At 48.7% G+C, this 27,324-nt stretch overlaps 2 protein-coding genes across 4 annotated transcripts in view; one reads left to right on the top strand and one right to left on the bottom strand.

The window, feature by feature from the left end:
- SLC25A27 (solute carrier family 25 member 27) overlaps positions 1–12,272 on the bottom strand; it is a 28,320-nt gene extending 16,048 nt beyond the window's left edge. Inside the window, exons 1-3 of one of the 2 annotated variants that reach the window (XR_015877687.1) lie at positions 12,042–12,272; positions 7,811–7,999; positions 6,378–6,462 (exon numbers count right to left, since the gene is read on the bottom strand). Coding sequence is in view for 1 of the 2 variants with exons in the window: in XM_088467361.1 (XP_088323487.1) it covers positions 6,378–6,462; positions 7,811–7,999; positions 12,042–12,195 (428 nt within the window). In the remaining variant the exon portion in view is untranslated. The remainder of the gene's footprint in view (positions 1–6,377; positions 6,463–7,810; positions 8,000–12,041) is intronic. The other variant, XM_088467361.1, reaches the window with a different exon arrangement.
- Positions 12,273–19,452: 7,180 nt separating this feature from the next.
- CYP39A1 (cytochrome P450 family 39 subfamily A member 1) overlaps positions 19,453–27,324 on the top strand; it is a 78,783-nt gene continuing 70,911 nt past the window's right edge. For both annotated transcript variants that reach the window (XM_088467359.1, XM_088467358.1), the window contains exon 1: positions 19,453–19,705. In XM_088467359.1, coding sequence (XP_088323485.1) covers positions 19,502–19,705 — 204 coding nt within the window. In that variant the 5' untranslated portion in view covers positions 19,453–19,501. The remainder of the gene's footprint in view (positions 19,706–27,324) is intronic.

Genomic DNA, 27,324 nt, shown 5'->3' with positions numbered 1-27,324 from the left:
CTCATCTTATCTCTGGCCCCTAATCACAGCACTCCCCCTACATCTCTAACCTCATTTCCCTAGCCGTCCTCTCTGCTCTTCTACAGTCTGCTGTCACCTCATCTCTGGCCCCTAATCACAGTACTCCCCCTACATCTCTAACCTCATTTCCCTAGCCGTCCTCTCTGCTCTTCCACAGTCTGCTGTCTCACCTCATCTCTGGCCCCTAATTACACCACTCCCCCTACATCTCTAACCTCATTTCCCTAGCCGTCCTCTCTGCTCTTCCACGGTCTGCTATCTCACCTCATATCTGGCCCCTAATTACACCACTCCTCCTACATCTCTAACCTCATTTCCCTAGCCGTCCTCTCTGCTCTTCCACAGTCTGCTGTCTCACCTCATCTCTGGCCCCTAATCACAGCACTCCCCCTACATCTCTAACCTCATTTCCCTAGCCACCTCTCTGCTCTTCCACGGTCTGCTATCTCACCTCATATCTGGCCCCTAATTACACCACTCTCCCTACATCTCTAACCTCATTTCCCTAGCCGTCCTCTCTGCTCTTCCACGGTCTGCTGTCTCACCTCATCTCTGGCCCTAATCACACCACTCCCCCTAAATCTCTAACCTCATTTCCCTAGCCGTCTCTCTGCTCTTCTACAGTCTGCTGTTTCACCTCATCTCTGGCCCCTAACCACACCACTCCTCCTACATCTCTAACCTCATTTCCCTAGCCGTCCTCTCTGCTCTTCCACGGTCTGCTGTCTCACCTCATCTCTGGCCCCTAATTACACCACTCCCCCTACATCTCTAACCTCATTTCCCTAGCCGTCCTCTCTGCTCTTCTACAGTCTGCTGTTTCACCTCATCTCTGGCCCCTAATCACACCACTCTCCCTACATCTCTAACCTCATTTCCCTAGCCGCCCTTCTCTGCCCTTCTACAGTCTGCTGTCTCACCTCATCTCTGGCCCCTAATCACAGCACTCCCCCTACATCTCTAACCTCATTTCCCTAGCCACCCTCTCTGCTCTTCCACAGTCTGCTGTCTCACCTCATCTCTGGCCCCTAATCACACCACTCCCCCTACATCTCTAACCTCATTTCCCTAGCCGTCCTCTCTGCTCTTCCACAGTCTGCTGTCTCACCTCATCTCTGGCCCCTAATCACAGCACTCCCCCTACATCTCTAACCTCATTTCCCTAGCCGTCCTCTCTGTCCTTCTACAGTCTGCTGTCTCACCTCATCTCTGGCCCCTAATCACAGCACTCCCCCTACATCTCTAACCTCATTTCCCTAGCCGTCCTCTCTGTCCTTCTACAGTCTGCTATCTCACCTCATCTCTGGCCCCTAATTACACCCAGTGGCGTAACTAGGGCAGGGCGAGCAGGGTACATGCCCTGAGCGCCGTGGGACCGGCAGCACGGGGGGGGGGGCGCCGCCGGCCACGGTACCAGCCCGCCCTACTTAGCCAGTGTAGCGCCGATCGCAGTGTGTGGTCAGCGCTACACATTTACACAGGACCGGCGCTAGGCTTCCAGTGCTGGTCCTGTGCTGCACAGCTGAGCCTCTTCCCTCCCCCTGAGCGCTTGCCCAATAGCGCCAGGAGGAGGGTGGCAGGCGGGCGGGCTCAGACTGTGCTAACACACACATCGCCGCCAGCACGGCAGCGATGTGTGTGTTATTCAGCAGCCAATGAGAGTCAGACAGACTCTTATTGACTGCTGTGCGCCCACTACAAGAGCCGGCTCCCTTCCGGCTCCTGCAGGGGGTAATGGGAGAGACGTCATGATGTCATGACGTCTCTCCCATAATGCAGAGCGCGCCAGCCCGGGAGGACTGACGTGCGGCGGCGGGAGCGGTGTCCGGAGCAGGAGCGTGGATTCAGGTAAGTGTATTTTTTTTTTTGTAACTTTTGTGTCTGCACTACGGGGGGGGGGGGGGGGCTACTACTACTGGGGACACTATCACTTGGGGGGGGGCTTCTACTACTGGGGGGGCTGCTACTACTGGGGACACTTGGGGGGGCTGCTACTATTGGGGACACCATTACTGGGGGGGCTACTACTACTGGGGACACTATTACTGGGGGGGGTTGCTGCTACTGGGGACACTATTACTGCGGGGTGGCTCCTACTACTGGGGACACTATTACTGGGGGGGCTGCTACTACTGGGGACACTATTACTGGGGGGGCTGCTACTACTGGGGACACTATTACTGGGGGGGGCTGCTACTACTGGGGACACTTACTGGGGGGGCTGCTACTACTGGGGACACTATTACTGGGAGGGGCTGCTACTATTGGGGACACTATTACTGGGGGGGGCTGCTACTACTGGGGACACCATTACTGGGGGGGAGCTACTACTGGGGACACTATTACTGGGGGGAGCTACTACTGGGGACACTATTACTGGGGGGCACTACTACTACTGGGGACACTATTACTGGGCGGGACTACTACTACTGGGGACACCATTACTGGGGGGGGGAGCTACTACTGGGGACACTATTACTGGGGGGGGGACTACTACTACTGGGGACACCATTACTGGGGGGGGGGAGCTACTACTGGGGACACTATGACTAGGGGGGGCTACTACTGCTGGGGACGGCTACTACTACTGGGGACACTATTACTGGGGGGGCTACTACTACTAGGGACACTATTACCTGGGGGGAGCTACTACTGGGGGCACCATTACTGGGGGGGGGAGCTACTACTGGGGGCACTGCATCAGGAGGGGGAACGTCTACTTGGGGGGGGACTACTACTGGTGGCACTATTTAAGGGGTTTACTACTAGGGGACCACTACTGGGGGCACTAAATAGGGAGGACCACTACAGGGAGCCCTGTATAGGGGGAACTGGATAGGGGAGATCACTGCTGGGGGCCTGCATAAGGGGGACCACTACTGGGGGACCTGCCTGGGGGGGGGGCTACTGCTGGGGGCACTATATAAGGGGCTTACTACTAGGGGACCACTACTGGAGGCACTAAATAGGAAGGACCACTACAGGGGGCCCTGTATCGGGGGCACTGGATAGGGGGATCACTGCTGGGGGCCTGCATAAGGTGGACCACTCCTGGGGGCACTGCATGGGGGGGTACTAATGCTGGGGGCACTATATAAGGGGCTTACTACTAGGGGCACTGCACTGGGGGGACCACTACAGGGGGTGCTGTATAAGGGGCACTGGATAGGGGGGGGGGATCACTGCTGAGGGCCTGCATAAGGGGGACCACTACTGGAGGCACTGAATAAGGGGAACTAATGAGGGGCAGCATAAGGGGGACCACTACTGGGGGCATTGCATACTGGGGGTACTGTATAAGGAGAACTAATGGGGGGCTGCTTAAGGGGGACCACTACTGGGGGTACTGTATAAGGGGCACTACTATGGGCCTGCATAAGAGGAACCACAACTGGGGACATTGCATACTGGGGGTACTGTATAAGGGGCACTACTGGGGTTAAGGTGCATATGGAAAGTAATGTGACGATAAAGGAGTGTGTCATGTTGACACGTCCCATTTTTAAGTGACCACGCCCATTTTTCGGTGCGCGCACATAATAGGGGGGGCTCCATTTTTCCATTTGCCCTGGGCTCCAAATACCCTAGTTACGCCACTGATTACACCACTCCCCCTACATCTCTAACCTCATGTCCATAGCCGTCCTCTTTGCTCTTCCACGGTCTGTTGTCTCACCTCATCTCTGGCCCCTAATTACACCACTCCCCCTACATCTCTAACCTCATGTCCCTAGCCGCCCTCTCTGCTCTTCTACAGTCGTAATTGGTATGAAATACCGCCGGCCACATGGTTCGATTCCCGGCAGCGGCAGCCCGACAGGAGCAGAGATCCCGGCAGCGGAAGCCCGACAGCGCTGGAAATCCCGATCGTGGATAGGTGAGTATCTACTAACCTAACCTAACCCCCCTAACCCTCCTTAGGGCCTAACCCTAATCCCCCCTCTAAGTGCCTAACCCTAACCACCCACTTCCCCGCTGCCTAAACCTAAGTCCCCCGGGAGGGTGCCTAACCCTAAGTCCCCCCCGGGGGTGCCTAACCCTGACCCTCCCTCCCCCTACCCTAACCCTCCCGGGGGGTTCCTAACCCTAAGTCCCCCCCGGGAGCCCTAAACCCAAACCTCCTCCGCTCGCGGCGCCCGGCATCCCTACGATCGGGATGCCGGGCGCCAGTCTCCCAGCGTCGGGGAAATGCCGGGCGTCTAGACGCCCAGCATTTCACCCTTGCCGGGATATGACAGTCGGGAAGCCGGCTGCCGGTATTTAGTCAGTCGGCTTCCCGATTGCATACCCTACAGTCTGCTATCTTACCACATCTCTGGCCACCTCCCCTCACTCCCATATCCAAGGTTTCTCCCGTGATGCCTCACTGCTCTGGAACTATTTCCTACCCCGATCAGACTCTCTTCCAGTATCCACACATTCAAATGGGCCTCACCTCTTCAAAAAAGAGTCATCCCTCCATCAACGCCCATCTCATTTAATTCCCAGATCACCCTCCTGGTTACATTTTTATCGCACCTGCACCTATGACCAAAGAGGCAGAATTGGCGTGTGACTGGGTGTTCTCACATAGGCAAAGCCCAGTGCGGGTGTGATACCGTAATTGCAGACACGGACGTACGTGATAATACGCTTGTTTGGAGGTGTATCTTTTGCACTATTATAGGTGCAAGTCCGCGCTGATTGTGATGACAATGAGGAAACCAGACGCAATATACTGCACACACAGAGGTGGGCGTATCTCAAGCTGCGTACACCGCTACAAACAGGCCAATATGCTAATTTTTCCCGTGATCACTCCTTTAGATCAATGTAGACCTTTCAAGCAATCTCATTATACACTGTATCGCAGCTCACATACAGATATATCTTTACTGTGGCTTTATTCGCGCCAAAGAGCCCTTCTTGGCGCCAGTTCCCATGCGACTTGCCTGCACTGAGGGCCTGATTCAGACCCGCTCACGAGCACTGAGTGCTCGCAAGCGGGTCGATGTTGGCCCAGTGCGCATGCGCAAGAGGGAGCCGGCTCCGTCGTGCGCATGCGCGAGATCCGGATAGCGACGGCCAAGCCGTCGCTCCGGGTCTCGCTACAAAGGGGGCATGCTGTCGATGGTGAGTGACAGCACGCCCCCTTTGGTGGGCGTGCCGAAACCGCGTGGCTGCCCAGACGGAGGCATTCCCATGGGAACGCCTACCGTCTGGGGCCGGCCCCACTGACATTACTAGTGATGTCAGTGGGAGTGATCTTGGCTCTGATAGAGCCGAAAGCACTCCAGGGCTTGCGGCAACGAGACCCTACCACAAGGGTCTCGTCGCAAGCCCGATGGTCGCAATGGTCTTGAACATCACACCCATCTTTTTGGCCGCTCGCTATAGCTGTGGGGAGGCCGCTCAAAAAAAACAGAGGGAAGGCCCTGATTCAGAGTGAGCGCTCTGTCAGAGCGTCCGGCTCTGAATCAGGCCCTGAGCGTCTTTTTGCTCACAATGTACATCTCATTTGCATAAATAAATGTACTGGGAGCAACAGAACTACAGTACAGTACAGTGTGCGAATGAGTCTGAATCTCAGTAAGAAGGGCTCCGATGCGAGCAGCCACGGCTTTTCCACTTCAACTGCGACTTTGTACGTGTGTCAAACAAATTCCTGTGCGGTTAAAGACGCAGTCTAGCGTCTGTGGTACACTGTGAGCGGCTTTTCACGGCTTCTCTCGGAACTTCTCACATCAGGTGTCTTGCACAAAGAGACATCCATTGTATGAAGGGGATGTAGTCGGCATCACGGCGTCTGGGATGCCGACGGTCTGAATACCGGCGCCAAAATCCCGACAGGTCAAAATCCCGGCACCAGTATCCCGACCGCCGGCAACCCGAAGGTAAGTATCGGGGTGTTAGGGGGAGGTTAGGGTGCAGGGTTAGGGTTAGGCACTAGTGGGAGGGTTAGGGTTTGGCAACGTGGAGGGGGTGGTTAGGTTTAGGGTGCGGGGAGGTTAGGCTTAGGCATTAAGGGGGGGAGGTTAGGGTTAGGCACCGGGGAGGGAGGTTAGGGTAGGGGTTAGGAAAACAGTTACCTGTCTTCCCTATGGGTGTCGGGATTCTGGCTGTCGGGATGCTGCTGGTATTATGACCAGCGGCATCCTGACAGACGGGATTTCATACCCAACCCATATGAGGACACATCTGTACACCATTAGGGTCCTGCTTACCTGAGGGCACCTTGGTAAGGAAAGGTTGGCGTATTATTACTCGCCATACGTTTACCACATAACTACACCTCATTCTCTTTTTTCTTTTTGATGTCAATTCAATGAAAAAACAAAGAACAAATAAAAAATTAACAGAAATATCTGTACACCTACCACAGAGGAAAAGTCTCATCCTCCCCTTTCCCAAGAGCAGAGTCTCGAAGCTGCTCGTACACCACCATGCGGACGCCGGAGTACACTGTGCGACATGGGAAAGGAAACGGATTACATGACTACACCCCGGTTACTTGCTGCCCATTACTGATACAAGTGAGGAGCTCTGCTACACAAGGGGATAAGGAGGGGAACGACATGCAGCCATAGAGGAGGACGAGAGTAAGATGTCTTAAAACAATTGCAGCCGGCGTTGGAGAACTTGTGTGCAACACAGTTGATGTATTCACAAAAAGAAAAATAATGGAAAACAAGGAAGTATTAACAATTCTCCAATGTCAGACAATAAACTGTGACAGATGCCCATCAGTAACTAGAACACTGTAATTGGGTCCAAATTTATGTGTGGACAGCATGGTGGTGCACAGACAGCACGGTGGTGCACAGTAGCTGCAATGGTGCCTTACTAAGAGGAATAAAATTGTGTTACACTTTAATTACAGCAGATAGAACGTTTCACAGCTAATTTATCTTTAGTAAGTAGGTCTTCTACTATATCCTCATACGTTACCGCAAATGGTAAACCAACATTATTTTAGAATTATTTACGGTACTTTCGTATTAATGAGACTCATTGAACCAACTGTCTCTCTTGCCTCATGGCTATCTGACTGGCTAGCTGACCCCAGCATTAATATTGATCCACTAGGACTAGTGTAACGGACCTGCGTCACCTCAGTCTCCGCCCCCAGCTTGGTCCCGCCCCTCTCTGTCCAGCCTACCCCCTCTGTTGGCACGCCAACGCTTGTAACTTCTAAAATAACCAGTAAACAGAAATATAACAGAAATACATGGTGCCGTGATACCTAGATCCACACACACACTGTGCCGTGATCCACAGATCCAGAGACACACTTGGTGTCATGATACGCAGAACCACACACACTTGGTGCCATGATACTCATGTCCACGCACACACAGTGCCGTGATCCACAAATACACACACACAGTGCCGTGATCCACAAATACACACACACGGTGCCGTGATACGCAGATCTACACACACATGGTGCCATGATACGCAGATACACACACACGGTGCCGTGATACGCAGATACACACACACGGTGCCGTGATACGCAGTTAAATATAAGACAGTTATAAGCTAGAAAGAAGTGTTCCTAATCGGACAGATCATTGTGAGCGGCACAATAAGCGCTGTCCATACACAGGAGTAAGTGATAATTGCACTTAGGGGCATCATGCCTATATTGGGGCATTACTGTGTAAATCTCAGCTTTACCTCTTATGGCTTAATACTAGCTGTACACATCCTAATATTACAACTACAGTAATAACAAGTAACAAATCCCACTGATATAATAAGAAATAATTTTTCGGGTGACTTCCCAATGTGTCCCGGAACTCATTACCAATATGGCGATAGACCGCAGGCGTAGCTCCCTGCCAAAGCTTCAGGAAGCCTTCCTCCTGCGCTATTCCAATTGCTGTGCGCACCATCCCTCTGTACGCCACGGCGTGCCCTCCATCGCCATGTTGCTTTAAAGCCGCTTCTCCTTGTATCTGTAGACGGGTTTTGGTGAGATCCAGTGGAAATGTCACTGTGAACAGGTAATAAAGAGAATGTCATAGCAATAGGCGGCCCCTGACATACACCATTCCCTCACAACGCTATTGTACAATTATACAATGTAACATTGTAAATACAGGTTTCAGAAAAAAACACACAATATTGTTTCATATAAATGTACAAGTCACTACTGCAGCCGGGTCTATGGTTCATTTTTAGCAGTCTAATGTTGCCCATACACCTACACGACCAGCATAAGATCCGATTCATAAACGATTTCCCTACGATTCCCCGGAGCTCCCCGGCAGTATGTTTTTCTTTAGCACAGGATCTGTCGTAAGATCGATCCTGTGTCTCACAGGCTCATAAGGGAAACAGTCATTGAAATGACTTGAATTGCTGCATGATGGATCGCATGAACAAAATAAACGGCACGATCTGCACACGATACGATGGACAAGATATGCTGCACATCTGATCATACAATCCGATTATAGGAGCTGCGGGAGCGCGCATCACATCGTATCTTACTAAAATAATACACGATTTTCACAAGTTCCATCTTATGACTCATTGAAAATCGGGCAATCGGCCTGAAATCGTGCAGGTGTTTGGGCACCACCAAGCTCTGATTGGACGCAGGTTGGCCTGGGGGCTCCAGTCAATAGATCTACACTAAAAAGGTCGACAATGTCCAGATAGTCCCCAAATGGTAGACAGTCAATAGGTAGACAGGGACAAAAGGTCGACATTTAAATGGTCGACCCAAAAATGGTTGACACGTTTTTATTTTGTTTCTTTCTTTGTTTTTTTAGGGTTAGGCACTTACTGGAGGGTTGAGGTTAGGCACTTACTGAAGGGTTAGGCACTTACTGGAGGGTTAGGGTTAGGCACTTACTGGAGGGTTAGGCACTTACTGGAGGGTTAGGGTTAGGCACTTACTGGAGGCTTAGGCACTTACTGGAGGGTTAGGGTTAGGCACTTACTGGAGGGTTAGGGTTAGGCACTTACTGGAGGGTTAGGCACTTACTGGAGGGATAGGAACTTACTGGAGGGATAGGCACTTACTGGAGGGTTATTGATATGCACTTACTGGAAGGTTAGGCACTTACTGGAGGGTTAGGGTTAGGCACTTACTGGAGGGTTAGGGTTAGGCACTTATTGGAGGGTTAGGCACTTACTGGAGGGATAGGCACTTACTGGAGGGATAGGCACTTACTGGAGGGTTAGGCACTTACTGGAGGGTTAGGGTTAGGCACTTACTGGAGGGTTAGGCACTTACAGGAGGGTTAGGGTTAGGCACTTATTGGAGGGTTAGGCACTTACTGGAGGGTTAGGGTTAGGCACTTACTGGAGGGTTAGGGTTAGGCACTTATTGGAGGGTTAGGCACTTACTGGAGGGTTAGGCACTTAATGGAGGGTTAGGGTTAGGCACTTATTGGAGGGTTAGGCACTTACTGGAGGGTTAGGCACTTACTGGAGGGTTAGGGTTAGGCACTTACTGGAGGGTTAGGATTAGGCACTTACTGCAGGGTTAGGGTTAGGCACTTACTGGAGGGTTGTACACAGGTGCAGTGCTGCCGGTGCTTGGAGATGACATCATCTCCAAGCGCCGGAAAATCCGAAACTCTCCATCCTGTAAACGGGACTCGGGTCTGACGACCCAGGTTACCCGTTTACACTGCAGGGTTACACGGGTCATTGCCGTGTAAAACCATGCAAACTACCTGGGTTGGAATGCCAGGTCACTAGATCCTGGAATCCAACCCTTGCCCCATACACCTAGCAGCAACCAGGGTTAACCCGGCAATAACCCGGGTTTTAGCTGTAGTGTAAAAGGGGTACAACTGATTGGCTACAGATTGGTGTGGACATGTACAGTAAGCATTTGATCTCAGTAAATGACTACATGTGGGCTCTAGCCCCGCCTATTTCTAAATGTTTTAAATATAAAGGCCTCGTACCCACTGGCGTTAATTACATGAGTTTTAGCTAGTGTGTTCAAGGCATGTAAACAAGTAAAACACCAAATATCATTGTTTCTATTGTCAATATGCCGAAAACCACTGTTACTAGCGTTGGACTAGCACTGTGGAGGCAGAATTGTCTTCAGAACGCACCTTGTTTTGCCCACATGCTCTGATCGGCAGTAAACGCAACGTGGAGTCTATAGGTCACTGCGAGTGAGCTTCAAACACTAGCGTCAAACATACTCATGTGGTTTCACTAGAATTTCAAAATGAACTAAAGGTCATTTACCAAAGTGCAAAATTGTACACGTCACCAGGGAATTACCTCATACTGTACAGTTAACCCTGTCCACCTCTTTTATTAAATGCCAATAATAGCAATTTATGGTGTCTGGAGCAAGATCACCAGTCAGTAAATAGTTAAGATGGCATATGAAGATATAGGACCCCCCCCCCAACTAAATGCTAACGAAGGGAGAGACGACAACACTAACCGGGGCTGCCCTTACAGTACACAACAATTATTTTCATAATTGAACATTTAAACGGGTTATTAGTATATTATCCTCTCCTAGACAAACCCACATAATTATTCCGATACACTTCTCATTGCTAAACGGTATTATCCTTCCTGCATGTAATCCCTTCTGAGAACCGTCCCTTCCCAACTAATTATCACTGTGGTTGTTTATATAACAAATAATAAAAATCGCACAGACACAGCGCTCCCAGCACTGCAAATCAGAGGGTATACTGCACTGCATGTCATTTACTCAATGGGCTCATTACAAAAATGAAGCTAAGATTTTATGGGTGTGGTATGGGTAATCGACATTAAGAAGGTCGATATGGACGTTTAGTCGACAACCAACATGTCGACATACAATTGAATCGACATGGGTAAATGTCAATATTTAACATATCGACGCCAGAATGTCGACGCATGGTTTTTGCTTATTTTAGCCTATCCCTAAATATACAAATAATAAAAAAAAAAAGTCAACATTCTGGTGTCCACATGTTAAATGTCGACATTTTGAACGTTTCGACATTTTAACAATGTTAATCTAATTGGTTGTCAACATCCATGTCTACATTCTTACTGTCAACTTTCAGAACCTGTTGATATTCTGTATCTCGTCATTTTGAATGTCGACTACCTGGCCGGACACCGGATTTTATAAAACCAGGGATGTGCTGAGCTTGCAGATCCCTGATCCACCTTTTCAAAGCCAAGGGCCAGTAAGTGCAACACAAAATACTTACTCAACTGGACGCAAACGCAGGGAGACCAAAGGTACAAAATTACGGCTTGCTAATTAACTTATGGTCAACTGTAAATGGGGACTTCCACTCGGGGTGCCATCGTCTGTGTGTGCGGGCAAATGCTCAGAACCATGTAGTTCTCAGTTCTCTATTATTCTGCATGAGGGAATAGTTGCACACGGTCAATTCTCTTATTATATATGCTGGGTGTAATATCTGATCTCTATATATGAACAGCTGCAGCCTACCATGTTGTGTCAGTAATGCAGTTATAATGTCGACATTTACTATCCTGACAGTCATAATGTTGACATGAATTAAAAGTCGACATCTGGGAAGTATCAATAGGACCAACATTTTAACATGCCGACAGTGACAATGTCGACGTTAGCATTAGGTTTTGAGATTAGGATAGGGTTAGCGTTAGGCATAACTCAAAACTGGATTGTCGACTTTGTGACCATGTTGAGATTTCATCACTGTCGACATAAACATGTCGACATTATGGAGGTTGACAAGGCCACTGTCGACCTCATATACCAAATCCGTTGTCTACTGAAGGTGCAATAATCACAGCAATGGCAGAAGTTCCACACATCACAAATCAGTGACACAAATGATAATATTATTCACAGAGAATACTTTATGGAAGGCAGGGGTCCTGCGGCTCTCCCCCAGCCGCCTGCATGCCAGCCACAGTGGTTGGAAATGACAGGCACGCTGGTACTTATAGTTCCCCTGCAGCTTTGGGAGTGACTTGTGCTATACATAATCAGTAATAAATATAAAATCAGTATTGCCCATAGTAGCAGAGACACAAGGACACAGGCTCTGTACCTAGCTCGGCCACACTGGCTGCACAGGCGGACAGGAGGAACTTGCTGACCCGGGGCCATCTGTCCGGCACAGTGCCGCCCGCGGGTGACATGCTCAGGAGCCCAGGGACACTGTTCACTGACACCCAGCAGCCCCTGGTACATGCGGCCCACATGGGCCACGGCACGGAGGCGGCTCTCGTCTGTCACTGGGCTGGGGGAGGACGGTGGGAAATGTAGTTCAGCAGCTCCCTCCCCTGTGTATGGGCCATCATGGTGCTGTAATCAGCAGCAGGGACCCGAGTGCAGTAATAAATCACTGTTACCAATGACATGATTATATAGTATGCTACTACTATCATTATAAATATAATTACTAATAATAATAACTACAAAATCCATAAAAACTCAATTTTCAGTACTTATAAGATCACCTGTTATTATGATAATGAATCATTACATATGATAGATGGCGTGACATCCCTTTATCTGATGCATAACATGCATTACTTATTTCTATATACAGTAAACAAACCATAACATTGGTATATAGCTTTCATTAATTGCGGCAGGCGTTCTGTGTGGTGTCTAAGGTGGTACATACAGGGCCTGATTCAGAGGTGGAATGCATCGTTTTATACGAATGTCGCAGCAGATGGGCACCTTCAGATGGCGTTAGCTGCGGGGGCCAATATCTGGAATGCATCGCATTCCGGATATTGGTAAATTTGGCAGCATCGCATCCCCCATAGAAACCTAAGGGGGAGGCGGCTGCCAGCGGTAATGGAGGGATCACACCTGATCATACCTGCTGCGTTCCCTTCTTAATACATACGGGGGATACTTAGTATTTGAGGTAAACCCCTGAAAACGGGTGTTTTGGGGGATTATACCTCAAATACACTTTGATAAATGGGCCCCTTAAACACATAAAAACACACTTTAAACATCCCGCAATTCCAATATAGTAAATACACATGCATTAAATTTCATAATTATGGGTGAGAGAGGATAGCAGGCTGGGTTAGCCTATGAATATGCCCACCACCCTGCTTTCGCTGCATGCGACCCATAGGCAAGGCTGCTCAAAAACGCCAGACATAGGGGGCGGATTTTCAACGCCTCAATCTTCTCACTTTCCTGTACTGTACTAATCATATGTCACATAAATACAATAGATAGAGTGCAAACACAATGTTACCGCCATGCAGGAAAATGCTAGTAACATCAGTAGTGTGTTTGGCATCACTACAATCAATTGCTTCTTATGTCATATTCATTTACATGCGGTTTACATGCAGGTCATTTGCATCAATCAGTATGAGGCCTTAGGGTACTATCGCTGTTACCACTACCAGTGCTTAGAAAGCGTTTGATATACTGTGTTGTACATCTGCTTCTTCATCTGGTGTAATTTGCACTCTGTAGGGCTCATCCTGTATAGTTGCAAGTCCCATTTTAGTGCATAAAATATGTATCTCAATTGTCATCCATATCTTACACTTAAATCTCCTTATGCTTAGAGAGGGGGGACAGAGTCGGGAAGGGCACAAGTGTTGAGTACAGAATGGTCCTCACTACATAATTGAAACACAGGTGTATCTGTTGTATTTGTTTGATCCCTGTGCCCCCAGCCCCAATCCACACCTCAAAGGGAAGTAGGGAACTATGGATCTCATGCAGACCCGCTCGCTAGATGCATTCGCTCGCTCCCAGTGTATGCAAATCTAAGGTACGCCCAGCAAGGCAGGCGATTGCATGCCAAGGCATTAGTACGCCCACTAGCCATTCATAAGACCAGTGGCGGACTGGGCCGGGGGGCAGGGTGCCGCTCTATTAGCATGCATCGTGGGCCGCCCACCTCCTCCTTGCAATCGGCTGTGGAGGAGTTGGACCAGTGTGCAGCTCAGGGGTTTCCGCCGCGGCTGCGTTCCGACTTTAACTGTCGGAGGCAGCCGCAGTCACGTGCTCTTCTGGTTTGTACTACAGGGCTACGGAAGCCCTGTAGGTACATAATAAACAAGGCACCAACCCCGGCCGTCCCGTCGGCGTCGCGCATAGGCGGCGCCGGCCGTACATAACGAGCGGCAGCGGCTGCAGGGGGAGGAAGGGAGGGTGGTGGTGGTGGTTATGGGCCTGTCGGCGTCGCGCATAGGCGGCGCCAGCCATACATAACAAGCGGCAGCGGCTGCAGGGGGAGGTTGGCGGTGGTGGGGTGGTTTCGATGGACTCGCAGGGCAGCAGCTATGGGGTATGCCTCTATGGGGAATCTGCTGCTATGGGGAATATGCTATGGGGTACGCTGCTATGGGGTACGCTGCTATGGGGCATCTGCTATGGGGTACGCTGCTATGGGGTACGCTGCTATGGGGAATCTGCTATGGGGTACGCTGCTATGGGGTACGCTGCTATGGGGCATCTGCTATGGGGTACGATGCTATGGGGTACGCTGCTATGGGGAATCTGCTATGGGGTACGCTGCTATGGGGTACGATGCTATGGGGTACGATGCTATGGGGTATGCTGCTATGGGGAATCTGCTATGGGGTACGCTGCTATGGGGTACGCTGCTATGGGGAATCTGCTATGGGATACGCTGCTATGGGGTACGATGCTATGGGGTACGATGCTATGGGGTATGCTGCTATGGGGAATCTGCTGCTATGGGGCATCTGCTATGGGGTACGCTGCTATGGGGTACGCTGCTATGAAAGTGGAGAGAGAAAAACAGAGAAAAACAAAGAAGAAATAAAGGTACCGGTAAGTGTATGTTTAGTATGGATTTTATACTCTTATTTTTCTTTTGAAATAAAAATATGGTGGGAGGGATTTCTTGTATGTAATATTTCTCTACACTGACCGTTGGGGAATATGTACAAGGTGCTGCAAAAGTGACAAATGCGCCTTAACCAGCGCTATTTTACACTTATACTTTTGTATGTTAGCAGCGCTGTTTAAAATAGCGCTGCTAACATACATAAGTGTATGTGTAAAATAGCGCTGCTGACATACATAAGTGTTCGTGTAAAATAGCGCTGCTGACATACATGAGTGTTCGTGTAAAATAGCGCTGCTGACATACATAAGTGTTCGTGTAAAATAGCGCTGCTGACATACATAAGTGTTCGTGTAAAATAGCGCTGCTGACATACATGAGTGTTCGTGGAAAATAGCGCTGCTGACATACATGAGTGTTCGTGTAAAATAGCGCTGCTGACATACATAAGTGTACATGTAAAATAGCGCTGCTGACATACATAAGTGTACATGTAAAATAGCGCTGCTGACATACATAAGTGTACGTGTAAAATAGCGCTGCTGACATACATATGTGTACATGTAAAATAGCGCTGCTGACATACATAAGTGTACGTGTAAAATAGCGCTGCTGACATACATAAGTGTTCGTGTCAAATAGCCTATTTTACACGTACACATATGTATGTTAGCAGCTCTATTGTACACATACACCTCCATTTAAGGATGCGCCGTTACTTATGGGCCAGTGCCTTGGACTTGCCCCCCAGGCTAAAAGTTGCCAGCCAGCCCCTGCATAAGACACCCACATGCGCACGTCATCTCATGGAAGTGCATGAAAACATTGGTACATCGAGCACCATCGGATGTGCTCGCATCGCTTGAGGTTGACTATATCTTGCCGCAAGCACTGCCATCACTTCAGTGTGAAATACAACCAGGTGACGTGTACAATGACGCTGCTTGTTAATTATGCACGCCTCTGAAACGGCATTGAAACACTCAGGCACGCCTGCGTTCGTACCTCCACACCCCCGTTTCTAGTGGCCTGTCCTTGTTACCACCCACCACAAACGGCCTCTCCTGTCATTCATTCAACTGGGCTATCTATGCTGGGCGAGCGAACGCTTCCCGATCTTTTGCAATGGTTCGCATGCGCAGATTGCAAATATCGGCCAGCTACGAGCGATCGCTTCCTAGCGAGCGGGTCTGAATCAGCTCCTGTGCTCGAGTGCTCACGGCCTGGGCTGGTTATTGCTAATGCCGTAATGCGGGAAGTAGGGTGCCCATGTCCAGCCTGGGGTTCCCCGCATAATCTGAAACTAGTACCAGGCTATGACAGTTATTACAGTCATGACTGATTTTCCCTGACTCACCTTGTACTTGACCTCCTCAATTCTCTTTCTGTATATTTTTTTTCCATCCAAGACACAAATCCTCAGATCCATTGGACAACTGCGAATCTATTGTAATGGCATTGTTGAAGACAAACCTTGGAAGCGCTCTAGATTTTGCGACCCCACTCAGATTCGAGGCCCCCATCATGCGTTGTGCTGTTATCCCCACTGCTCATACCTTGGGAGGTGGGGGCAGCATCCTTGGTTCCTCAGACTGGAAGTGTGGTACTAGGCAGGGCCATAGCTAGGGTAGTGCGGCCGGTTCCATCGCACAGGGCACCACAGGGCAGGGGGCGCTGTTTGGACCTATCAAATTTGTGTTTATTATCATTCTTGCTTGTAGCTTCCTCTTATTTCATCCCCAGCATCTCCTGGTCTCTCCTATCTCTTCCCTGGCCCTTCCCCATGAGGCCATGGCCCTTTTTTGGGTGCATTATGTCCCTTTGAAAAATGAGGGGGCGCCGATGCTCTTTCTGGCACAGGGCACCAAAAAGTCTAGTTACGGCTCTGGTACTAGGCTCTGATGCCATAGCCAAGCTCCTCCCTCCAAGCGTCACTGACATGGAGGCGCAGCAGTCGGCATCTCCACATGTAAGAAGCTTCTGGCGGCTTCTTCTTTATGTCTGTAGCTGGTGCTCAGTGCAGGGGCATCGCTGAGGCAGTAAGAACACTGGATGAGTTACATTACTCAGGGGGAGATGTATCAAGCCTTGGAGAGGGATAAAATGGAGATGATGCCCAAAACAACCAAACAACTTCTGACATTTATCTAGCACAGTCTTTGAAATGACAGAAGCTGACTGGTTGCTTTGGGCCACTTTAAGCTCTCTCCAAGGCTTGTTACATCTCCCCCTAAGTGTTAGTTGGAATACATATGTTATACCAGCGGCTGCATGGTTCAAATCCCAGCAGCGCCAGCCCGACGTGGATGGAAATCCCGATCGTCTACAAGTAAGTATCAACTAACCTAATCTACTCCCTAACCCTCCCTTAGGGGTGCCTAACCCTAACCTCCCCCCCTGTGCCTAACCCTAATCCCCCCTCTAAGTGCCTAAACCTAAACCCCCCTTTCCCCGCCATCTAGACCTAAGTCCCCCGCGGTTGATCCCTGTGCCCCCAGCCCCAATCCACACCTCAAAGGGAAGTAGGGAACTATGGATCTCATGCAGACCCGCTCGCTAGATGCATTCGCTCGCTCCCAGTGTATGGAAATCTAAGGTACGCCCAGCAAGGCAGGCGATTGCATGCCAAGGCAATCGCCTCCCCCTAGCCTAAACCTAACCTCCGGGGGGGGTGCCTAACCCTAGGTCCTCCCCCCCAGAACCCTAAACCTAACCCCCCCCTGCGGCTGTCCGCGCTCGGCGCCCGGCATCCCTTCGATCGGGATACCGGGCGCCGGTCTCACGGCGTAGGTTAACTAACCCTCGCCGGGATTCTGCAGTGGAGATGCCGGCTATCGGCATAGCGACCGCCGGCATCATAAACGCATCCCGTTTAGTCTCCCTCTAACTAGTTTCACCTAATGGTAATGTTGGCCCTGGTTGAAGTTCCATTGCGGAATAGAGAGCCTCTTTATTATGCCAACATCACGTGGACATGGCTGTGTTTGCATGTTTAAGGTGCCTTTTTGAGGCTATTTAGCAAGGCCTGAATAAAGGAGATATAAGCTCTTCTACATTCAGCTGAGCAGTGGTGGCTCCAGAGGTGAGGCTGCAGCGCAGTCTGAAATTCCAATAGGGGAGCCACACCAACTGCCACTCCAAACGCTGCCTAACATCGTCGGCAAGGACTCGAAGGCAGTTGGTGTGGCTTCCCTATTGGAAATTTGGACTGTGCTGTAGCCCCACCTCTGGAGCCACCACTGCAGCTGAGTACCCATAATTCTCTATTTCACCAATTTAGAAAGTTTGTAAAAACAACATTTTCAGAGCTTGACCCGACTGTTAACGCCACCTTTATACCCCTTTCATCCGGGTTCGTCCTATGCAGCGAACGAGACCCGGGTCGCATCGACCCATTCACACTGCATCTTCTCATGACCAGGGTTGAAATGTCGGGTCGACCGCACAATGGTTAACAATCGCTTGAACTGCGTAACCCTGGGTTATTTACTGCAATTATCAGACATGCATTGGGCATACAGAGAACATAATGGGCAGGGTATATAACTATATACAGTGTTTCCAGATCATCATGTATTTTTATTTGTGGTTACTTATATTATATACCACGTATCTCTATCTATCTATAGTTAACCAATCACAAAGTTAGAACTAAGGGCCTGATTCAGACCCGGACGCTATGCTGCATTCACTCGCACTGAGCGATTTTTCACAATCTGCGCATGCGTATGAGTCGCAATGTGCGTGCGCGAACCAGTCATTGCGATGGGAAAGTGCTCGCCCGTAGGCCGCAGTCGGGCCGCTATTTTGAGTGCCGTTTGTGGGTGCTAACAGGGGAAGGTGCTTGAAAACGGGGGTGTGGATGTGCGAACGCAGGTTTGCCCGACCGTCAGAACGGCGTTTAATGGGTGTGCATAATTAGCAAAGTAGCGTCATTACACACGTGACTGGAATGTATTTTAGCCAGAACTGCTCGCAATGTTGTGGTGGGAAAAGGCTACCACAAGCGCTGCGAGCAGCTCCGATGGCTCTCGATGTTCCCGATTAATCCTACAACTGCCAGAGACGACGTGTGTTGCGAGTGGCAAAGGGGCGTCTTTATACAGGTGCGAGCGCATAGTGTGGCCGCTCGCTATTACTTAGTGGGCGGCTTTACGCGACAAAGTGCGAGCACATGATTTAAATAACCGGCCCCTTTTAGCCAGCGAGCGAATGCAAATAGCGTCCGGGTCTGAATCAGGCCCTAAGTAAAGTAATATTTGGGTTAGATAGGACAGATTACAAAGTGCATGTACTGTCTGTGCTTCTCCCACAGCTATTAGATTCCAGCACACGTGAGACGTCTACCTATCCTGATTCCTGACATTGTGATGATGATTGTACATTATTATGAGTGAGCTGCAGAGACAGGAGGAGGGGACACACACAGCCTTGTGCACTCAGTTGCCGCACACGACACTTACGAGGCCTCTCTGATTGGTTGGGCCGCGATCTCAGCTTGCGGCCAACCAATCAGCGTAGCCGGGCAAGGTGGGCAGCCAGCCAAGGAGATGCCCTTGGCAACCAGCACGCTCTGCTCTTCTGTCACTCCCTCCCGTGGCCACGCCCTCTATGTGTGACGTCACCAGCTGTCAGTCCCTGGCCCGCCCCCGTGTGGTGTGACAGCCAGGTGCCAGTCTGCTGCTGCAGCTGGCTGGCGGGAGACGATGCTGGAGCTGCTGTCTGTCCCCTTCCCCGTGCTGGGGGTCCTGCTGGCCCTGCTGGCCGGGCTGCTGGCGAGAAGCCTCCTCTCTAGGGGAGGCCAGAGCCACCCGCGTCCCCCCTGCTTGCGGGGCTGGATCCCCTGGCTGGGGGTCGCCTTAGAGATGGGGAAAGCCCCCCTGGAGTACATAGAGAGAGCCAGGCAGCAGGTAAATGGCACTTATGCAGCTGATATGTAATGGGCAGCAGTCCCCTGACTCTAGTGATGTCTACTTACCCTGTTACTGGTTAATGATTGGAGCTTATGACAATATTGAATTTACAATTCTTCATGAACAGCATTTTGTGTTTAATTTCTGACAGTATTGTGCACCTACTGTATGATGATGACTGGGGCGCTATCTGAGCTGGTTGCAATCGTAATCGCAAAATGCGTTGGCAGGGAAAAAGTTTAATTTTTTTTTTTTGCGACCTCTTCAGAGTCACGGAGCAACTAAAATGTACAAATATAAAATTTTATTATTATTTTTTGATGGCTTCCTCTTGCCCAACATATTCAATGTGAGCCGAGCCGCGATACAATTTCGCCTCCGGGACTTTTCGCCTACTTCGCCTGTTTTGCAGGCGGAAAAGTATCGCCCGCGTACCCGCGTATCCCCGTATTCAATTTGAAAGTAGGCGAAAACGGAACCCGGCGAAACTTGAACAGGCGGAAATTACTGTCAGATTTGGGGAAATCAGCCTGACACCCCCCAAAAGATGCTCTGACATGGGGGTTCCCTATGGTACCCCCCGATTTGGCTTGCTGAAGGTATTTGGTGTTTTTAAATAGGCTCAATAGCTGCTAAATAGCGTTTTTCTATACGTGATGCAGAATAGTATTCAGGAATTTTTTTTGCAGAAAATAACTTATCCCAGCAAATTTGGGGTACTTGAAAATGGGGGTCAGCATATTTAAAAGTTGCTAAAGTACAGTTGAAAAAATTATGAAAAATCCACCTTCCGCAAGCACCTGCAATCAAAAAAACACCTGGGGCATACTTGGGCCCCCCCAGAGTCAAGTTCGCTATTTTTTATCTTTGTCCCCCAACATCTTTTTTTCACACCCTTTTTAAAAGTCATTTTTTGGGGTGTCCTTAAGTGTTGTTTTTTTTTTTTTTTTTTGACACAGTTTACCTTTGGGGGACTGTAGGCTGAACGGGGGTTCCTGCAACGTTGCACCCCAATACCCCAATTCTGCACTTTTTTCCGCCTGCTATTCGTAGGCAAAACTTTTTCGCCTAGTACATTGCATTGACTTTCCGCCTAGGCGGAAAGTCTTTCAATTTGAATACTGAGTAAAAGCAAAACAGGCGAAAATGACATCATCGGCGAAAAAGTATCGCGGATCCGGACTTTTCGACCTCAAATTGAATACGGGCCTGAGTGCCAAGCATTCTGTATTTTGTGTTCAATGTGCTGCAAAGTGACTTTTAAAATCCAGCTGCGGCAGCTTGTAGTGGCATAAATCTGTATGTTTTTAATGTTTGCAACCAATCAGACTCACTCATAACCCTGCAGTATAAACGGGGTAACCCGGGTCATCCGAACCGGGCCCCGTTTAAAAGCATTGGGGGTTCCAGATTTCCCAGCGCTTGGAGTTGATGTCATCTCCAAGTGCCAATAATCCGGGTCGGCGCCACTGTCTGAAGGGAGTCTGACTCAGTTTGAACCATGGGCCTGATTCAGCACGGATCGCACGGCTGTGTTCGCACACAGCTGACCGATGTTTGGATTCTGCGCATGCATATGCATTGCAGTGTGCGAACCGGCCGCTGCAGTTGTGAAGCGATCGCAGTGAGCAAGCAGAGTCTTCACAGAGTGATTGACACGAAGTGACCGTTTCGGGGTGGAGAGGGGGTGGTGGTCGGTGGAACGCAGGTATGCCTGTACGTTTGAACGCCGTTACAGGGGTGTGCATAATTAAGCCCCTGCGACTATATACGCTGGCAGATGTCTAGATGGCGGCAGGAAGTTTAGCAGTTTGTGCGAACGGTTCCGATGTTACTCGATGTTACCGATGTTTTCGCTGACTTGCGGATGCATGTCATGGGAAGTGATTGGCGTCTTGGTATAGAGCTGCGGTTGCCGTGCGATTACATTCATTAGCAAATTTTCCGCAGATAGCGGGTGCGTGCGAACGCAGCCGTGTGATCCGTGCTGTATCAGGCCCCATGTTCCAAATACTGGGTCATACCCAGGACATTAGTGTAAAAGTTCCAGTCCCAATCCCTAGTCATATGGGGTTGCCGGTACAGCGTTCGCCTGGGTAAAAAAGTGTTGTAGTGCGAAAAGAAGTGCATGCACACTAAAAGAAAAATGTCCGCAACTTCGGTCTAAGGGTGGTATTCAATCAGTTTCTCCTCCGTGAAAAAGTTCCGCCTACCCGACTTTTCACCTACACCGCGTGTTTTGGACGTGAGAACTTATCGTGCGTGTCCCCGCTTTTCGCCCCAATTCAATTACTAACCAGGCGAAACAGCAAGCGGCGAATGTAAAACAGGCGAAAAGTACTGTCAGAATAGGGGAAATCAGTCTGAACCCACCAAACAGATGCACTAACATTGGTGATGAATGTAGAAGTGTTCCGATAGCCCTAATAAAACTATTTGGGGTACTGAAGTTGTTTTGAAATCCTTGTTATTAGCGTCATTGTAAAAGTGGGGAAGAATGGCATTAAGCAGGAGTTTTTAGTGAAAATAAGTAGTCCAGTCAAATTTGGGGTACATGAAAATGGGTGCTAGCATCTTTGAAAATCTCTAAAGTGAAGTTTAAAAAAAACGTGAAAAACGCACCTGCGCCATGCACCTGCAATCCTAAAAACACCTGACCCATCCTTGCTGACCCCTAAGAAGGCTATTTCGCTAGTTTTTATGCTTGTCCCCCCACTTTTTACTTTTTGCTCCTAAAATGAAAGTACTTTTTTGGGGGTGTTCTGAAGTTTTCCTCTTGGATTGTTTTGACACAGTTGTCCTATTGGGGGCTGTCACATGGGTTCTGAGTGGTTTCCCCACGTTTGCACCCCAAAATAAAAATTTGGCACTTAATTGCTCCTGCTATTCTTAGGCGAGTCTTTTTCGCTTATTACATTGCATTGACTTTCCGCGTAGGCGTAAACCGTCTGGAATTGCATTTGGAGATAAGTTCCGACCATGCGAAAAGCCCCGATCGGCGATACTTTTTGCGGAAAACGGCTTTTCGCTTCTTATTGAATACGGCCCTATGTCTGACTCTGAATTAGGCCCATGAGGGGCATAGTGACTGCTCACTAATCTTTTAACATAATCTGTTTTAAGAAACAGGTCAGTTACTCATTATTAGGACTAGTACAGTCTGTGGAAATTATTATTTGCAATGAGATATTTATTTAAACATTGCTTTGAAGAAGCAAACTTACCTTTGTTGTCAGTTTACCCTGTCATAATACTTATAATGTACATGGAAGTATTATCGTGGCTTTATTATGGGGGTCTTCTATATGCACATTAACAAATATGATATTTTGTACAATACAATAGAAAAAGGAGGGGGATTTAACCCCCTATTGTACCTCAGCACACTGAATAATACCTGCAACAATATATGAAGACTATATGGTCATAGAAATTCAGAGATATTAGTTGCATGCATTTGCAAATACATGGGAGGCTGCTGGGCCACGTCACGGCTTCTCTGTTACCAGCAGTCCCTAACACTAAGGGGTTCACGTCCGCATTTATGTATGTGCCTTTATCATGAGGCCTTACATTTGACAAAATTATATATGTGCCTTTATCATGAGGCCTTATAATTGGTATATTTTACATTTGGGGTGAGCGTTTGGGCGTAGGGCCCCCGGGACTGGTCTGGCTGGGCCTCCTCAGGGCATCACCACTTAATACACATAGTTGCTTTTCACATCACCTTTTTTGTTTGTTTATTATTCATGTATTTTTTCACATATATTTTAACCTCTCATTCCACACTTAATGATTACTCACACACAGCTATACTTTACACTGCACTGTCACTCGTTTTCCATTTTCGTGTGATGCCCTGGGGGGGTCCTGGGCTGGACGTTTTTTGGGGTGCACTGCGCCCCGGACGTGAACCCCTTAGTGTTAGGGACTGCTGGTAACAGAGAAGCCGTGACGTGGCCCAGCAGCCTCCCATGTATTTGCAAATGCATGCAACTAATATCTCTGAATTTCTATGACCATATAGTCTTCATATATTGTTGCAGGTATTATTCAGTGTGCTGAGGTACAATAGGGGGTTAAATCCCCCTCCTTTTTCTACTTAGTATGACCCCTCCCTTTCATGCACCTGATTAGTACTGCTAGATTGATTGAGCAGCTGCCATTTTTGTTTGTTTGTACAATACAATAAGATGATCTTGTTCCATCTGTCAGATAGCATTATGTATCCATATAGTCCCCAAACTGGGTGCCTTGGGGCACATACAGGGGTGCCACGGGTTGGAGGTCCAGATACAAGTTATTTTATTTATGGTTAATGTGATCGGCAAAACCAGTGCTGCTGGCTGGCAGTTATAAAAATATGTAACATACGCGGACAAGCAAAAGTACAACCCTAGAAAAAATGGGGGTACCTAGCGCCAACCTTATGGCTTTAATGTTTATGACTATAATTAGTGTGTCCAATATTTGTGTACACTTGTTAATTAATGACCATATAATAAAATCAATATCCAGTTTATTTATTATCTAAAAATGAACATATCATGATATGATGTATCAATTAAGCTTGTACTCAGATTCTTAAAGTTGATAATAAGTTAGCCGGCTAGTTGTTATGTATATAGACCTAAACACACACAGACTTGTATACATAGGAACTACAGAGTGAGGGGATGTGTGTGTGTGGGAATTGTGCACAGGTACAGACAGTATTCAATTCTGCGGGAGTTGAATAGCGCCTGAAAATTGGTCCCGGACCTATTCAATTCAACGCGCTGTTTAGTACGACTGTTACAACTTACGGCCCATATTCAATTAGTTTCATACCCGCAATAAAGTTTCGCATGCCCGACTTTCCGCCAACATCTCTTGTTTTGGACGCGGAAACTTATCGTACGCACCCCCGCTATTCGCCGTATTAAATTCCAAACCACGCGAACACGGCAAGCGGCGAAGTCAGAACAGCCGGAAAGTGCTGTCAGAATTGGGGAAATCAGCCCGAACCCCCCAAAAAGATGCACTAACATTGGGGATCAATGTGTATGTGCCCGATTAGCCCTAATAAATGTATTTGGGGTAATAAAGTTGTTTCAATAGCTTCTTATTAGCGTATTTGCACAAGTGGTGAAGAATGGCATTATTCAGTATTTTTTGGTGAAAGTAAGTAGTCCTGTCAAATTTGGGGTACTTGAAAATGGGTGCTAGCATGTTTTAAAGTCTCTAAAGTGAAGTAAAAAAAAAACTTGAAAAACTCACCTGTTGCAAACACCTGCAATAAAAAAAAAAAAAAAAAACCTGATCCATCCTTGCAGACCCCCAAAAAGTGTATTTCGCTAGTTTTTATGCTTGTACCCCCACTGTTTACTTTTTCACCCCCAAATTGAAAGTACTTTTTTTGGGGTGTTAAGTTTTTTTTTTCCCGGGATTTTTTGACACAGTTGTCCTTTGTGGGCTGTCCCAAGGGTTCTGAGTGGTTTCCCCACCTATACACCCCAAAATAAAAATGTTGCACTTCTTCTCCCCTGCTATTCAGAGGCAAATCTTTTTTGCCTATTACATTGCAGACTTTCCGCCTAGGTGAAAACTGTCTGGAATAGAATACGGCGATACTTTGAAACCATGCGGAAAGTCCAAATCGTGAAAACTTTTTGCAAAACAGCACTTTTCGCATCTAATTGAACATGGCCCTTAGTTGGAGAATTCTGGTTCTCGCGACTTCACTTGGGTGTTCAGTCATGAAAACCGACATTCTCCGAGGCTGTTAGCGCTGCACTAAGCCAGAAAGCCTCGCGGCCGGCACGTTAGTCGGATTTCTCCTCGCACCCTCAGGAGGGTGAGAGAAGAAGCAATTTAGTCGACCTAACAGCGCGCTGAATTGAATAGCTCCGGGACCATCTTCCCAGCGCAATTCAACTTCCGCTGAAATGAATCGCACCCTAAAGCCGGGTACACACTAGGGGATATGTCGTCCGATCCGGCGGATAGGACGACATATCGTCCACATCGGCTAGTGTGTACCGGCTATGTCGCTAACGATGCGCATTCTCGCGCGTCATCAGCGACACGACGGGCGATATGGAAAGGCTGCCAAATGCAGCATTGACCCGCCTTTGCTTCCGGCATCGGCAAATGTGTATGCACTTGCCGATGCTGGGACCCCTTCGCAGGGTTCTCTCGTGAACGAGATCGTGCTGGGTACACATTGGCCCTGATTCAGAGCCGGACGCTCTGACCAGAGCGCTCGCTCTGAATCAGGGCCCGCCTCCATAAATATGGAGCGTCCTCCTGGACGCTTGTATAGCTGTGAGTCACCACCCACAGCATATACGAGCGTGCAGGATGATGGTCGCGATGGTCTTGACCATCGCGACCATCGCCACTGCGAGCTAAAGCCTGCGGTTGAGTTTCTCAACTGCAAGGCCAGGAGTGATTTTGGCTCTATCAGATTTTGATTTTGGCTCTATCCCTCCGTCGTGCGCATGCGCAGTGCAGACCATCGACCCACTTGCGAGTGGACAGCCGCTCGCGAGTGGGTCTGAATCAGGCCCATTGTTTAGTGTGTACCCAGCTCAAGAATAAATATCTCACTAACGGGCATGTTTATCAATATTATATTGACTAACATATTGTGAAAACAGGTGTTTTCACACCCTCTTCACATTATTTTAGTATCACCTAAATGTACTAAAGGGCAATTGTAGGAGAATTCGTATTTCTACTCCAAGCCCTAATTATCGGATATTTGTAGTAAGCAGATCGCATTTCCCAAAATTTGAATGGGAAATGCAATCTGCTCAGATTTACTAAGGTTAAACTGCAAAAACATACCGGGAGAAGCCTTGTCATAATCACGCCACCTGGAGATGGTGTTATCGGGGCCCGGGGATCAGCTGACCGGAGTCACAAAGGAGCTTATCGGCTCACCGATCACCAGGAGAGCCGGGGCGGAGGCGCATACGTGAATTCCCTGAGAGCTGCTTGGAGGTGATTCTCAGCACCAGCTGTCTGGCAAGCTCTGTCCTGCATGCAATATTTGATACATCCATGCGATGTATTCAGATACGTATTACATTGCCAATGTGGACGATATTATGAAATCCCATCCGGATCTGAGGTGCGGATTGTGCTAAATATGCCCCTAAGAAACTTTCGGCCTAGGGGTGTAGTGAAAACAAAAACGTTAATACTCTAGTGTGCCGTAAGAAAGTTTGGGAACTAGTGATGTAACCCCTCTCTGCAAAAGGTGCTCTCTGCATGCTTGCTGCAAGGTGCATGACTGGGCGAGCTCTGAAGGGTGCGGGCAATAAGCGAGCAAGGCTTCCCGGCACATGCAGGCTTTATAGCCGGTACATATATGTAGGCATATGTGAGAATGAATGCAGCAGCAGCACCGGGTTGAATAATGTGAGTGCCAGATCATCTATTTACTATAAAAATTAACTTTATTTATCCTTCCTCCAGAACATAGCTTATAGCTCAGTACGGATAGGGTTATGTTACATTTATATTTGCATTACTCCTTTCCCCAGCTGCACCTCCTAAACAGCATGACAGCACTTTATCTCACAGACAGGAGGCAGGTATCAGTCTCACAGCCACGTCTCTTGCCT

The sequence above is a fragment of the Taudactylus pleione genome, unplaced genomic scaffold (genome assembly GCF_031769625.1).
Source record: "Taudactylus pleione unplaced genomic scaffold, aTauple2 ptg000070l, whole genome shotgun sequence".
In the NCBI taxonomy this organism is placed as follows: domain Eukaryota; kingdom Metazoa; phylum Chordata; class Amphibia; order Anura; family Myobatrachidae; genus Taudactylus; species Taudactylus pleione.
The sequence above is the reverse complement of the archived record's forward strand: the minus strand, read 5'-3'. Positions and strand labels throughout refer to the sequence as shown.